General features: G+C 35.3%; 1 protein-coding gene across 1 annotated transcript in view; it reads left to right on the top strand.

The window, feature by feature from the left end:
- ANKS1B (ankyrin repeat and sterile alpha motif domain containing 1B) overlaps window positions 1–15,190 on the top strand; it is a 417,422-nt gene that overhangs the window by 32,814 nt on the left and 369,418 nt on the right. Inside the window, 1 exon segment of the mRNA XM_036400345.2 lies at window positions 12,944–13,024. Coding sequence (XP_036256238.1) covers window positions 12,944–13,024 — 81 coding nt within the window.

Genomic DNA, 15,190 nt, shown 5'->3' with positions numbered 1-15,190 from the left:
TGTTTTTCAGGGGGTTTTGTGTCTGGATTCTTTTAAGAGTTAATAGTAAGTAGCTTCTAGAGAACCTAGCCCATGTGTATGTCAGAGGCCTTCCCATCTCCATAATTTTCTAAAAACCTACAGCTTTCTGCAGATTTCACAAACAAGGATGCCTTTCTCTCTGTGAATGTATGACCTTTAATGGAAAGAAAAAAGGAGAGATTTATATATATAATAAAGGAAAGGATGGAATCTGCCGTCTAGACATGCATTTTGTAACATTTTTTGGTGTATTATTTCCCTTCTTTTTGTTGTAGGCCAGTCTAGCCTTGCATGATACATTTAGTTTAGTACCTAAGGTATTTAGTTGGGGATTGGTTTTTGCCTGCTCAATTATATAAAGATTTAGGAGCATTATTTGGGTTAAACACAGCTAAAAAAATCACAGTAGTTGTTCCATGAGTCCTTCAGGTACCATAGTGCTGATGCTAAATTAGAGAGAGAGATGTGATGAATCATTTTGCATGGTGTCTTATTGTGGAACTGGGATCTCTCCTGCAATGTGTTTTGGTTTTTTTAACCTATGATATTAGGAAGACTATTTGCAGACAATTTTGGGTTCTCTAGATATCTCTTACCAACCAGGCAGTTCAGAAAAGACATTAAATTATTCCTGTTATGGGCGGAGTCTTGTTATATATTTTACAAAAAGGTATTTGACAAAACAGATTTTGTTAAGTATCTTATCAGTTTGATTTAAAGGAGCAGAAAGATGCTGGAAGTTGCTGAAAGACTACTCTTTAAATACATTCCCCTCAAATTTAGCCCTTTTATTTTAATATTGTTGAGAAGTTCATGATCCAGAGAGCTGCAATTCTATGGAGCCCTTGCAATACTTTTGGAGTAGGTCTCGGGTTCATTTTCTAGAAAAAATTCCACAGTAAAACTATTTGAGGTACAAAGAATATTTCTTTCTTGATGCATAATTGGTTTTTGGAAAATTATAAAACACAGTGTTCACTTTAGAAACATCTGGAAATAAGTGATGGGTTATTGTTCTTTTTAAGCTCTTTGAAAGTCTACGTCAGCCAAATCTTCCTTTATAGTAGAAGCTTCTGTGTCATTTAAACCTCTAGTTTTGGATTTTGTTTCTACATTTGATAAGGCTTTTAAATAGAGTAGAAACAATAACTTGTAATGGATTTAAACAGGGAATTCTAAGATAGACTGAAAATTTACTGAATATTTTTACTGTAATTGCATTTTGCCTTCTAAGCTGTGTGTCATAAATGATTTTGTTCAATAGAAAGTGTCTTGTTGGATGAATTGATGTCTTCTGAGTGACCCGAATGATTGCTAGCATATCTTACCAAATAATTTGTCAGTCATGTGATGGATATGACCTTTGTAGTTATCTCGGTAACAGCGTTCAGGAAATTTTAAGTGGTGACCTTGTTACATATCCGAAAGCTTTGGAAGACCTTTATAGTATGTCACTGTGAAACTTCAGTCTCTATTTAAAGTATGTTATTTGTCTTTGTGAAAGTAATTTTTTGGAAATAAAAGTATTTCTAGTCATGATCATAGTAATGCTTTGGATGCTGCTGAGGTAATTCTGACCTCTGTTGGCAAAGCACAGCAAACGAAATGTGTGCTGAGTAGCATCCTTCTGTTTTGATATTATTTATTTCAAATATGACATGTGCTGAGAGAAGAAATTAAGGAATTAATTCTATATTTTTATTGTTGGAAAGCTTTTTTCTGTCTTACTGTTCCAGTTAGCTAGACCATAGCTAGCTAACATAGGATAGAGAACTTATGCTCAAACTGTCCTTAGTTAATAACATTATCTGATTTAATAGTTTTGTATCATGCAATAGTTTCATCCAGTATCATTCTTATTCAGATTTTCTATGCTATGCCAAAAACATTTGAAAATTTCACATTATAATAGCTCTATGTGTTAAAGATTAGATGTTACAATGATTCCATTTGAGGTTTGCAGTATGTCTGATAAAGACCAATCTTCAAGGCTCTGCAAAAACTCAATTAGTGGATGGATTTTGCCCAGTTGTACTTAATGCAGTAGCTAATTTCACCCTGACTTACTTCCTTATTTTACTTGATATTCAAGAGAAGAAAGAAATGTTGATGTAATCTGAACAGGTGTTAATTTTTTTCTATACAGTGACTATCATTTCTATAATGTATTTGTCATATCTATATTTCATATGTCTTTCCTAAGCTGTCCTTGTTAATGAACTTAATTCAAAGCTGATGGGAAGAATGAGTGTTAGCACTTGGATGGAGGCAGTCAATATGCAGATACTCCATGGCAGCATTCTAGCATATGCATTAACAGCACCTGTGATTTAAAATTGTTTCTCCAAAGAACAGGCTCAAATTGTTTAATATTTATGTTATTAAATATAAACAAGTTTTGTATTATACAGTTCATTATAAAGTCACCCCAGGGCAACAGGAAAGAATTTTAGTACTCTTTTGAATACATTTTGATCAAGGTTACTTTCAAATACCTTATATCCTGTAAAAATGTACTCTTGCACACTTCTGATGTTCCCTGACTTGCTTACTGTCTGCTTAGGCCCATGGAGTCTGACTAACTAAGGAAATAGTCTACTGGAAAGCACAAATGTTATGCATATATTCTACGTATGTTATAGGTCATTGATAGATGTCAAGAGCCTTAATATCTCAGGATTCATATTTTGGAAGCGAGTTCCTGGAGCTGTAGTCTTTCACAGTTCTGAGTTTAGGCTGTTATGGCAGGTTGTCCAAAAGGCTTGGACATTATTGCTGCTGTGATGAGATGAAGATATGGAAGCTTTGAATAGGGAATATGGGAAATCATGTGGATAACATTTAATATCATGTGGATGCAAACAGAAGTGAGACTCTCACATCTGTTACATTTTCATATGTCAAGATAGTGAGGGATTGATTACATTGATGCAGGGATTAATGTTAATATCGTTGATTTCTGAATCTCATTTTCAAATCTTAGCATAAATTGAAAATGAGGTATGAGATGGCCTTCAAGAATCAAGGGGAAATAGAATTGTGCATTTCTTTTTGTGTCTATTTTGCTAGTGTCTGAAAGAATTATTCTACTTTTGAGGAAACCCATATGAGGAAGGACAAGGTATTAAAGCCAGCTGAATTGCAGACTCTATATATAGCAAGCTCTGTTCTGTGTGTCCTAGAGCTATAACAGTCTCATCTCAGGTTGGTTTCTAAGATGAACAATCTTTAGTACTAGATTGAGGTCACAGATCTAGTAGCATCCATATTCAAAAATCTTTGATGCAAATTGTTACTCTTCCCAGTGCTGCTTCCAGTGCCAGAGCTTCAGGAATTTTTATTCCACTTAAACAAATGTCAGTAAGTGTTCCAGGATGCATAATTAATCATTTAGAGGTTTTAAAATCTCCTTTTCTAGTAAATATTGACTTTGCCTCTCTGTGATAAGAATGTGTTTAAAATTGCAAACACTATGAATTTATGCTGGATAGGAACACTGTGTTAGATCTCCGAAAATGAATTGTGGAAAAAGTCTCTTTTCTTACTCAAGATTCAAGGTCAGTTGAACTAGGAAAAAGAATTGCTAAGGGAATATCTTTCCTAATAAAATGTATCATCATATCTGTATTCTTGAGAGGAAGAGAAATATGACTTTGCTTCCATTTATTTCTGGTAAAAGTAATATTGGAGTGGCTTTTAAAAATTTTTATTTTAATGTCAGCTTTTTTCATGAAAGGAGTCAGAATGGTCTTTCTGAGGATGTGCTCTTCTCTTCAAAAGAGAATAATTATGTATATACTATACCTCAACATCCATGGGTATATTCATATAAGTGTATGCAATCTAAAAATCATAGAATAAGCAGAGTTGCAAGAGACCCGCAAGGGTCATCAAAGTCCAGCTCCTGGCCCTGCACCATCCCCAGGAGCCACTCCCTGTGCCTGAGAGCATTGTCCAGATGCACCCTGAGCTCTGTCAGGCCGGTGCTGTGACCACTGCCCTGGGGAGCCTATTCTGGTGCCTTAACACCCTCTGGATGAAGAACCTTGTTATAATACCCAACCTAAACACAACCTGGACACAACTTCAGGCCATTCACTTGGGTCCTGCCACTGGTCACTATAGAGAAGAGATCAGTGTCTGCCCCTTCTCTTCCCATCACAAGGAAGTTGTAACTGAGGTTTTTCCTCAGTCTCCTCCAGGCTGAACAGACCAAGTGTCCTCTAACGGCTTCCCCTCAAGGCCCTTCACCATCTTTGTTGCTCTCTAATAGCTTTATATCATTCTTATATTGTGGCACCCAAACCTGCACACAGCACTTGTGGTGAGGCTGCACTAATGCAGAGTAGAATGGGACAATCCCCTCCCTCAACCAACTGGTGAGTGAGTGTTTGATGTACTTAAAATCATGAGATATCCAAGTGTTTTCACAACCACTCAAAAGACTGATTTCTGTTGTGATTATAGAAAAATAATTGTTTATGTAATTTCACTAAGTATTAGTTGTCTAAAAAGAGTTGAAAGAACCCAGTATTTATTTATAAAGGGAGTTTAATGTATGAATATACCCATAAGTGTTGCATTCACACTGAAAAAAGATATAGCCAAGGCAATTAGCCTTTATTATATGGCCTAATCATAAATAACACAGTGACTATGTTCCTGGTTAATCTTAATCAATCTGTAGATCTTATACCAAGTGCATAGGTCTGATTCATAACAAATACGTAGAACCCAACCACCTCATACGTGTTGGAGAGCCCAAACTAAGGATACAATGAGTGTGGAGTTGCTCTTCATAGGAACAATTCATCTGATGCGCTGATCTTCAGCATTAGCTGTGTGGTATTCTTTCAGATTGCTCAGTTCACCTAAGATTGTACATACCACTGGCAATGGTTTTAGAATGATTTACATTGCTTAAACATAAATTATTTTACTTATAAAAGGTACTGCCTGCTGATCTGGTTTTGGGCTGTGTATTTTCATAATTTAGTAGTTGTTCTTACAGCGTTCTTCTGCAGGATGATGCCAAATGAGAGGTAATGTTTTTTCCTGTCAGAATGACGGTATTTTCAAGGACAGAAGCCTGGATTGAATCCAAAGATCTGTCTGACTCATCACTGACAAGCTGGAATTACTATGGTTCTCTGTGGACTAAGCAAAACCCCAGCTTGTCCCTGTAGACAAGTAGAATACAGAGGAGCCCTTATGTCATAGCTGAGGAAGGCTTTCTCTCTTCTAACTACTCCAGGCAAATTGGTCTTGACTGTAAAAGCTAACCAGTACTAGTAAGGAACACTTTGCTTTCTGAATATAGCCACAGTATTATGCAGTATACTCAGCCAGTGTACTTCTAGATGAGTAGTCCATAAGGAATGATGAAGCCAGACTGGTTAGATAAAGGTCAAATGCAAAGTTACCTTGTATATGACAGATTTTTAAAGTAAAGCATAACTGATTTCCGTTGTGTGACATCATCCTGAAGTCAATGTGTTTCTCCTTTTGTAGTTATTTAAAGTGATGTAACTATTAAGACTATCAGGATAAAAGTATGTACCCTCAAGGGAAATTGATTGCAGCTTCAAGTAAACAGAGTTCTAGCTCAGTTAAAATAGTTCATGTGACTTCTGTTCTGGTTTAGTTTATTTAGATTTTACCATACAGAGTACTTAATTGGAGAAACTGAGTGCTCATCAACATGTTTTTTCTAGATAGATTCTTTCCCAAACTGGGCATACATAAATTTGCATGTAGTTACACATGCACAAACTGTCCAGTCTGCAGAGTTGTAGGACGTGTCTCCCAGTGGTCTATGTCAAGACCTGGTTTCTCTAGTATTTTTAATATACACGTCTTAACCTCAGGGACATACAGCTACACAACTGGCTCCCAGGCTACTTCACCTGCTTTTGCTGACTGATCTAGCTTGGTCTTCATAACCAATCACACACTGTCTTACACACCCACACTACAGCTGCAGCCTCTGATCCAAGGTCTCCCTCCAGTTTCTGGTACGCAGACCTTGTTTGCTCCATTTCCTGGCCAGACTGACATATATTCTCAATAACCCATCATGTGACTCAGGTGCAGGTAGTTTGGCCCTCATACATGCACACAGGATAGAAGTCCTTGTCCAGGGAAATAGAATCAGAATTTAATAAGATTGAGTGCAGGACATGACTAGCCTATTGTGCTGCAGAACCAACTATACACAAGTGATCAACCCTTTTTGTTGCCTTATCCCTCTATCTTCTCAAACTTGTTCCTCCCCAAATCACCTAAGTCCATTCCTTTCCCTGCCTTTGGTTCCTTCCCTAAATATCCCATTGGAAATCCTACTGAATCCGCATGTCCCATAGACCTCGACAATGGGGCCCTCTCAGCTTGAAGTGCTATCCAGCATTGTTTCATGTTGATATGTGTCACCCCTAGGCAGTGGGGTGGAGGCTCTCACAGCACAGTTTTGAGAGAGACCCCAAAAAGGTGTGTCTTTGCCTGCTGTGGTGCTGCTGTGCTCTGCTGGACTTGCATGGATGGGCTTTTACGGCACTGGTGATCTTTTCTGATGAGCTCCAGAGGAGCAGGGCTAGGGCATTACTTGATTCTCCAACTTTCTGTTGTCCCTTTGTGCTCCTTTGTGGATAAACAGGAGGTGTTCATCACATAACCTAACACGTGAATAAGAATTTGTATAGTTTCCAATCATCTCAGTACTATTCCAGCCTGTTCTTTGGGTACTTCACAATTGTAATGTCCTCATTTACAAGTTCTATAATTTCTCATCTCAGCAGTTCCTTTCAAGTTGTTTCTTAAGTCCTAACTCTATCAAAATATGCTTTAGTAAAACCTTTTTCTTTCAATTGCAATTCTTTTATCCTGAGGTTATTCAGGATAAGGCCATATTGAATATTATGAGGTTATTCAAAGGATAAGTCCATATTGTCTCTCTGTGAGGCTCATCATGACTAATCTATTTCTGGATAGCCAGGACTTTGCCACACACCCAGTTTGTGGTAATTGGCAGCAGAGCCTCATCCCTAATGGGCTACAGCTGTGAAAAGCAGGTGAACAGCATTGAAGGTAATGAGACATGGAGTGCCCAGGTGTACTGACCAATCCACAAGAGGGAGCAGAAGGCACACAGGTGCAATGCATGAATGATGAGGGATATAAAAGGTTAGGCTGAAGAACAAGAAGGGCAGATGTTTGCAGCCTTCTGATGTGATATGATGTTACTCTGTGTGGGTAGATGCCTTCTGATGTGGTATGGTTTTACTCTGTATGGGTTGAAGCCTTCTGATACTGTATGGTGATGCTCTGTGTATTGTGGCCTTCTTGATTGCGGCGTGTGCTGCAACGCTTCGGTATCTCTGTGTCCGGCTTTCTGCCTCTGCTCAGCAGCACACTGACTTTCAGTCATTTATAATGAACCTTTTCATAGTTCTTTCCACTGGAGAAGCAATGGGTGGCAGGTTGGCCTAATGATGGCATGGGTATCATCGTTCTCCAAGCAAAAATACAGTTAGTAACAGCGAGAATGGTAAGTGAGCAAGTATCTCTGAGGCTATCTGTTGGACACTAGATTATTTGCATACTTCTAAATACTGCCACCCTACTCCAAATTTTAGTCTGGGCAGCTGTACCCTATTAAATCTATCAGTGTTCATTTAGCAATGATTCTTTGAAAAACTTGAAAAGAAATAATTACTGGTAAGATACTGGTTTTTTGAGTCTTACGTGGTTGGACATGATCCTGTTCTTCTACATGTTTTCTTAAATTACACTTTTTACTTCCATGCTTCTGTTATTACTCTGTTAATCCTGCTGTTTGCATATTTGAGAAAAAACCTTTTTCTAACCCACTGTTGTAGCTAGCTCTTAGTAATGACTAAATACTAAATAATATACTAAATAATCAAACTCATAATGTGCATTGCACTTGCTATGTCAAATAGAAACCACAAATTGAAGACGCTCAGTATGGAAATAAGATCACAGTTTGGTGGAATCCTCCAGTTTTGAAGACTTAGATTAAGGCCCAGACTATAAACAGGTCTAGGTTAAAGAAAGCAAGTGGAGTAAACTGCTTTAGAAGCTGAACGTGGGTAACATCCTTAATCCCATGAATAGTTGATCATGAATTTTGTTGTATTATTTATACTGAGGAAGCTAAACAGGAGGAATCAAAATGAAATCAGTGCATTCAAAATTGAGTCACATTTCACACTGATACAACAAAAGCACTAAATCAGTATTATATATACATTAACCTTTTAACATAAAATCGCTATTAACTGAATTGATAGTACATTTGCTGTTCCCTTTATTTTTAATTAAAATTATAAAAATATCATTATATTAATGTGAGATTTTTAACTCTCAGTTGCTTCATGCAACAGGTTGTTTTGATACTGGACAGAAAATCAAAGATAGCCTTACTCAAAAATTAATACCTATAACTGCACCTGCTTGAAACTAAGCCTAAAGTAAATTTTTCATGGGTTTTTTGCATGTACGGTTATTTGTTAGGCTTTAAAATATGACTTCCTAAAAAGGTTTTATCTCCTCTGCTACTGAGGGCAAATATTTAAATTTACTTTCTTTGAAGTAATTTGAAGGCATACATCAAATTCAGCAGAGGGAGTGTTCATAATAGGTAAAACCATACATGAAAAGGAATATATGTATTTTTATAGGATAATATATTTGGCATAACACTGGATTCTAAAAAAGAGGAATCCATAGAAAGAAAAATATCACATGTACTAAAATGATATGCTTCCATATTTGATAAGTAACATTATTAAGTTATATGGGTTAGAGCAAGAGTTGTCCATTTGGTGTATTTGTGCATAAAATAGAGAATGGGATCTACTTTTTTTGTTGTTCACAATAAGTAATATTATTATTATGTATCTGAATGATAATACATATTATTGTGTGAAAGATTGCATTTTCAAAATTCTCTGTAAAGTTGTCCCTGTACTTTGTATAAACTGAGTTTATGCAACTGAACATGTGTATGAATGTAGGCAGAGCACTAATAAAGAGCCTTGCCATGTGCTTAAGAAACTTTAGTCAATGTGTTTCTGCCAGATTAACAAAAAGCATGGAAAATTTGGAAGATTTTGGCTCGGAACAAGACAAATTCCTGTAATGTGTATTTATTCTGTGGAACAGAGGAACAGTAAGAGGCTGTGTAAATCTGAACTGGTTTCTAAGGCTTTTAAAAATTCTTATCCTTGTTTACCAAGAATATTTTCCTTTCATCTTAGCAACTCCCATATAAGGACCAGAAATATTATTGCATAGTCGTGAAATAGTATAATGATAATGGACTGATATAATGCAGATATATATGAGAGAGAAGAAATGTGATGTAAAAATTATGCATACCTTGCGAGCATAGTTCTTGTACTATTGGTGGAGAGTGTGTCTGTGTGATGATTAGCTGGAAAAAGCTTTTATTTCCTTTTCTATTCATATGTGTGTAACAACAGGGACTTGACAATTATTTCTTTCCAAAAATCATAGCAAAATAAGAAATCAATTGACTAACTATCATTTTCTTTTGTCATTTTCATCTGTCTTTTGAAATTCTACTCTTTATATGTAACTACTTAAGCTCATTAAAGAAAACAACAGTCATTTTCTTACCAAGTAAAGAGTATTTTCAATTAATATTTGACATCAGTTCATATAAGGTCAATATTCTTTGTCCACAAAGAGCAGACTGTTGAGGAGATCTTTCAGCTTTTTGCAATAATGTAAATAGTATAACAGACTTCTGTTTCTTTGTGCCTTACTTTGGCAAGATGTAATGGAAGAAACTAATTGATCATGTTTTAATTCACCATTGAATGAAAACTAATTTTTTTTTTTTTTTACAAAAAGTAGGTTCAATTACTTTTTAAAAATTCATTAAGTAATGGGAGGGTTTTAATTTACTGATGTACGTGGGAAAACAGATTCCTAACTTATTAATGCATGCCACATTAAGAAATTCGGTTGGCTGCATCACTGGAAGAAATATGCTTTTGAGAACATTCAATATTAACAGTATTCTGAAGAGCTGCTAATTTTCTCTCAACAAATATTCTTTTCTGGCGAGTGAATGGTGGTATTTGTTTTCTGCCAGATCCTCCTTTTTGTTGTTGTTTTTACAGATATTTTAATATACAGATAAATCAATGTATTTAATGAGTCTTCATATATCATATATGTTTATGATACTAAAGAAGGGATCTTTAGGTTTTCCTCAAACTCTATTCCACTTTTGTTTGAAGTCAGCTGCTTTTTATGGAGCTTATATGACTGGACTTCTATCCTGCTGCGTTCTAATTGCAAGAGAAGAGTACTAGCTGAAGCTGGGAGTTTTAGAATGTAAGAATTTGTGTTCAGAATGTCCAGTTTGAATTTACTTTGATTCTCAGTTATCAAAGCAATATCCTGTGTATATACTGGACCTGTTGCAATTCAGGACCTTCTGGGAGAGGATTTCAGCACAGGCCCAAGGGAAGAGAGCTGCCTTGCAGCCATGTCCTGTTCCTATTTGCTGTGTTCTGTACTTTGATAACTACACTGTGATTTTGAGCATGTCTTTGTGTACCCTTTGGGAGCTGACAGTGATTAGTCTGTCCATCCTGTCTGGTGTCTCCGAGTCATCAGCATTTACTCATTGTCTTTTGTCCTTTGCCCCTCAGCTGCCCAACCTGTGTGTCATGAAGAGTTTCACATAGGTGCATTTATATACTCTCTAACAAAGTCTCAGAGGTTTGGTGGTTTTTTTTTTAAGTTCATATAGTTTCAGTTGAAAAATAGTTCCTAAAACCAGAGTCAGGAAATAAAACAACGTTTTAATTAGTGAATGGATTAAAGAAGAAAATTAGGGGGGAACGAATGAGGATATTCTTAGGGAATTTGGTAGGAGTTTTAAAGTTTTTCTTTGATTTTTTTTTTTTTTTAAATTCATGATGCCTAGTGCATCATGAACAGTATATGAATTCATGGATTCTTGCACTTTAAAAAAAGAGACAACAGACAAATCCGAACAACTCTAAGTCAAAGCAAGCAAATTATAACCATATCATAACTAAGTAAATTGTTCTGATTGGTAGTGTATTTTTTTTGGTAATATCTTAAATCTTAGTTTCTATGCCACTTCTTGTCTTCTTCATTCTCCCATAAGCTGGTATATATATCAAAGGATGAAAATATAATTCAATAAATTAACAATAATGGATAAACACTATGCGAAAGTATGAGAGGTTGTACCTTATCAATGCATTAGGACTTCTTTCCTTCTAATAGAAAGGAACGATTATCTTTGCCATAAAAATAACATCTGTCTGTTGCAGAGGAGCTCTCAGTTCAGGGACTCATTTTTTATTATTTCATGAACTTAAAATTACTTCCTTTAATTGAAAGGATTAGAATGACTTTTCTTATCTGAAAGTTGCCTTCAGTAGAAAAGAACATCTGTGGATGTCTGAGAAGATTTTTTAAAAAGTTACTTTTTCTTTTCTTTGCTTCTTTGCACCCAAGAAAATAATTCAGTCCTCTTCTTCCAAGAAATTAAATTGCAGGGAGACGTGAGGTACCCAGCATTATGTAGAATTATGCTCAGTGCAGAACACAGTGTTTCACACAAGTAATTCTGTGTGCGCACAGTATTACTTGTAGGACAACAACTGCTTAAGTTTATGAGCTAATGAATCATTCAAATACACACAATGAAAAAGAGACCAGTCTACATCAGTATTCCCTTGTGTGGAATATATATGTACAAATATATATATTCCATTTTATAGGTAATAAAATGCAGATTCAATAGTAAATCTTAAAAATCATTTGTTAAGCATAACATGTCATTTTACTGATGTAGATAATGAAAAATGATAGTATGAAAAATTCTTTTCACTTATTAGCTTTAAATTATTTTCTTTAAACAACAGCACTTAATTCTAATGTATGAAGTGAAGGGAAGTATGTCTTGCCAGTGACTGTTTAGCACTGAATGAGAAAGTAATGAATATAGACTGTGATTCAGGAGTCATAATTTTGTGTTCTGGAAGTTTTAATACTAATGATGAAAACTGTTACAGGAAAGTAAATTGCTTCTGTAAAGGATACAATCAGTTTCAAATGTGGTCAGTTAGATAAAAAAGCCTGCTGGTTCTCACCAGAACCTCTTTTATCCAATTTCCTGGGCTTGATTTTGGTGTTGGTTTTGGTAGATTTTGTTTTGGTTTGGTAGCAGCCATGTTTTCCACTTTGAAATAAAATGTCCTTTACTGTTTTTTGAAAAGCCCATAATAGATCATGAGACTGGTTAAACAGGACATGTAATGAGGTTGTCTGTAAAATACAGCAAGATAACAAAACTTAATTAAATTATTTTTGAAAGTATATCTAATTTATTTTAAAAATATAATCAGCTAAAGTGGGAACTAAAATATCAAGGTAAGTAAAAAGAACAAATTTCCTGGCCCTTTAAGCAATGTGATTGGTTCTCACTAATCTGATGTTTGTTTGGTTCTAGACTAACTGACCTAAAGAAAATGAATACATACTTGTGGAAAAGTAGTACAAAATCAGATGATAACCTCAGTGTAATTATCAGAGTAATAGAGGGAGAACAGTTCTAATTGAAATAACTTTTCTGTTATTAGTCTTTGAGTCTGCCCTACATAAAGTTCATGACTCTTATATAGATGGATGTGTAAAATTATTTTTAAAGATAAATTATATTGATATGAAGATGACACTTGCTATTTTAACTTTCTTTCAAGGTAATTCTTCTCTTAAAGTTTAATCACACTTGTTGCAGAGATCTTCAGATTGTTTGTAGATCAAATTTCTGACACTTCTGTACTTGCTGAGCCAAAATATTAATATCACAGTTTTGCTTTATTTGCAGCATCTGGCGAGGACCAAACATAAACTGCACTGACAGTTCGGGTTATACTGCTTTACATCATGCAGCTTTAAATGGACACAAGTAAGTGCCTCACATTTTGTTTTTATGTAGAATGAGATTTAACTTTGTAATGCAAGAAAATAGAGCATAGTTCTGAGGTTCGTACCAGAAATTGACAAACCTTGACATATTAAAAGTGCCTTTTTTCCAAATGGAATAAATTAATATAAGATGTTTTGACAGTGTCATCAATATCAATAAGTAGTAATGACAAATGGGAACTGTAGTTTAAAAGCTATTGATTCTATAGTGCTTCTTCCAAATTCATCCTCAGTTTTGGGGACATTTAGCATTGTTGCTGCTGGTCTTGGCTGTAGTTTTCATCGCTGGGAAATTGCAGCAGAAAATATCGTGTTATATTTCTGTATGTATGTACACATGTGTAGAGTGTGAATGTTTGGGAAGCAATTTTGTGAAACAACAGTAGAGATTAATCATTATCAAAGCAAAATTAACATGGAAAGAATATTTAGTAATTATACACTTGAAAGCAGGGTGGGGAAAAGGGTATTTTCACTAAAGAAAGTTTTGACATAAAACTTTGGTTAAACTCCTCTGTTTAAGGAGACAAGGAATTGATCTAAATCCAGTGGAAATTAAGAGTGATCAGCATGAATTTTTGTGTGATTTTGGACTGTCCATAAAATAACACGTGGATATATAACTATTATTTATTTAGTTTACTCATTGCAAAATTTTTGCATCCTTCTATGGAAAAATTAAAACTTTAGGATATGTTTTCAATTGTGTTCTAGAAAGGTGCCTGTTTCCTTTAGGATGGATCAATCTTTTGATGAATATGGGATATTCTTTCTAAATATATAAAGTAAACTCTTGAACTAGATATTGTGCATTTTCCAAAGTTTCAGCTGTGTAGGAAGGTTCAGAATCATCCATTAATATATTTTTACTTAATATATTTTACTTCCATATAATTAGGTCTAAGTTCTTCAAGTGGCCTGTTAAACTCAGCATTTTTGTTCATGCTTTATGGATTATTTCTTGTGCTATTGCTAATTTTTGACCAACCATACCCAAGCATTGGCTTGGAAAGATTGCTGATTATAAATAGATGAAAACTGGAATTAGTATATTTCATACTAGCAGTGCAGTAATAGTTACACACAAAGTTAAAAATATTGCTGTATAAATACTGAAACTATCAGAGGTTCAAGTGAATTCTAGCAATATGAAGTCCCAAAACATGCAAAAGCCAAATCATGATTTTAGACTAAGTCTTGACCAAACTTGTTTCAAGGTCAGGGAGGACTTAAAAATTTGGACTTATATCTGCTGCTGTACATAACTACAGCCTTTGAAAAGTCCAATGTTGGCTGCTATGACCCCTTACACTCTTAGCAGGATAAGTAGCAGTAACTGACATCACAATTATACCTTGTTATATTAAACTGAAATACATCATGAGGTATTTTGTGATAAATCATGATGGTTTCAGGACCTGTTACCCAAGCCATTATACTGATCCTGCTACAATGGTAGCATGGCCAGCAAGAGAATTGGACAGACACATGATGGTCCTGATTTTATTAGTCATTACAAATAACCAATAAATTACTTTACATTCTATTTGAGTTTTCAGACTTGATATTCAAAATCAAAATGGCATACAATCATTTGACACGAGACTCTGCCACTTAGGAGAAGTCCCTGTCCTTTAAAAACTTCTGTGTTTTGAATTTTTCCCACTTTTTACACTAGGTTGAATGTGAGATATTTCAGAGTTTTTCAAGAAATGTAAGAATGTGATTTGTGGCTTGGGTACTTGGACACCATTGTTCAAATCCTTGCTTGTTCACTGGATGTGAATGCCCTCCTTCTTGGTCATTGTGGGATCATTCTCTTTCTTTGTGAAACTATTCTGCTTTATATAAGTAATTAAATTATATCTGGGGCAGGCACTGGAATCTGTCTCCCTAAGTAATTTCACTTAGCCCAGTAGTGTTACTGGGCTAAGGACTTGGTATCCTCCTCTCTGAAATATATTTGTACAAAATGAAAAAGTTCTGCCAAAGCACTAAAAAAGACTCACCCTAGATAAGTGTGATGGGTCAGGGCATTCTTGAAGGATAAAGGAGATGCATGTTCTATTTTGTAACTTGAATCTTGCAATAGACTCTTCCCAAAAATTCCTGTATGTTTTAATCTATGAAATCTATGATTTCATCT

The sequence above is a fragment of the Molothrus ater genome, chromosome 5, assembly GCF_012460135.2.
Source record: "Molothrus ater isolate BHLD 08-10-18 breed brown headed cowbird chromosome 5, BPBGC_Mater_1.1, whole genome shotgun sequence".
NCBI classification, from domain to species: Eukaryota; Metazoa; Chordata; class Aves; order Passeriformes; family Icteridae; genus Molothrus; species Molothrus ater.
Note: the sequence above shows the minus strand (reverse complement) of the source record. Positions and strands in the feature narration are given on the sequence as shown.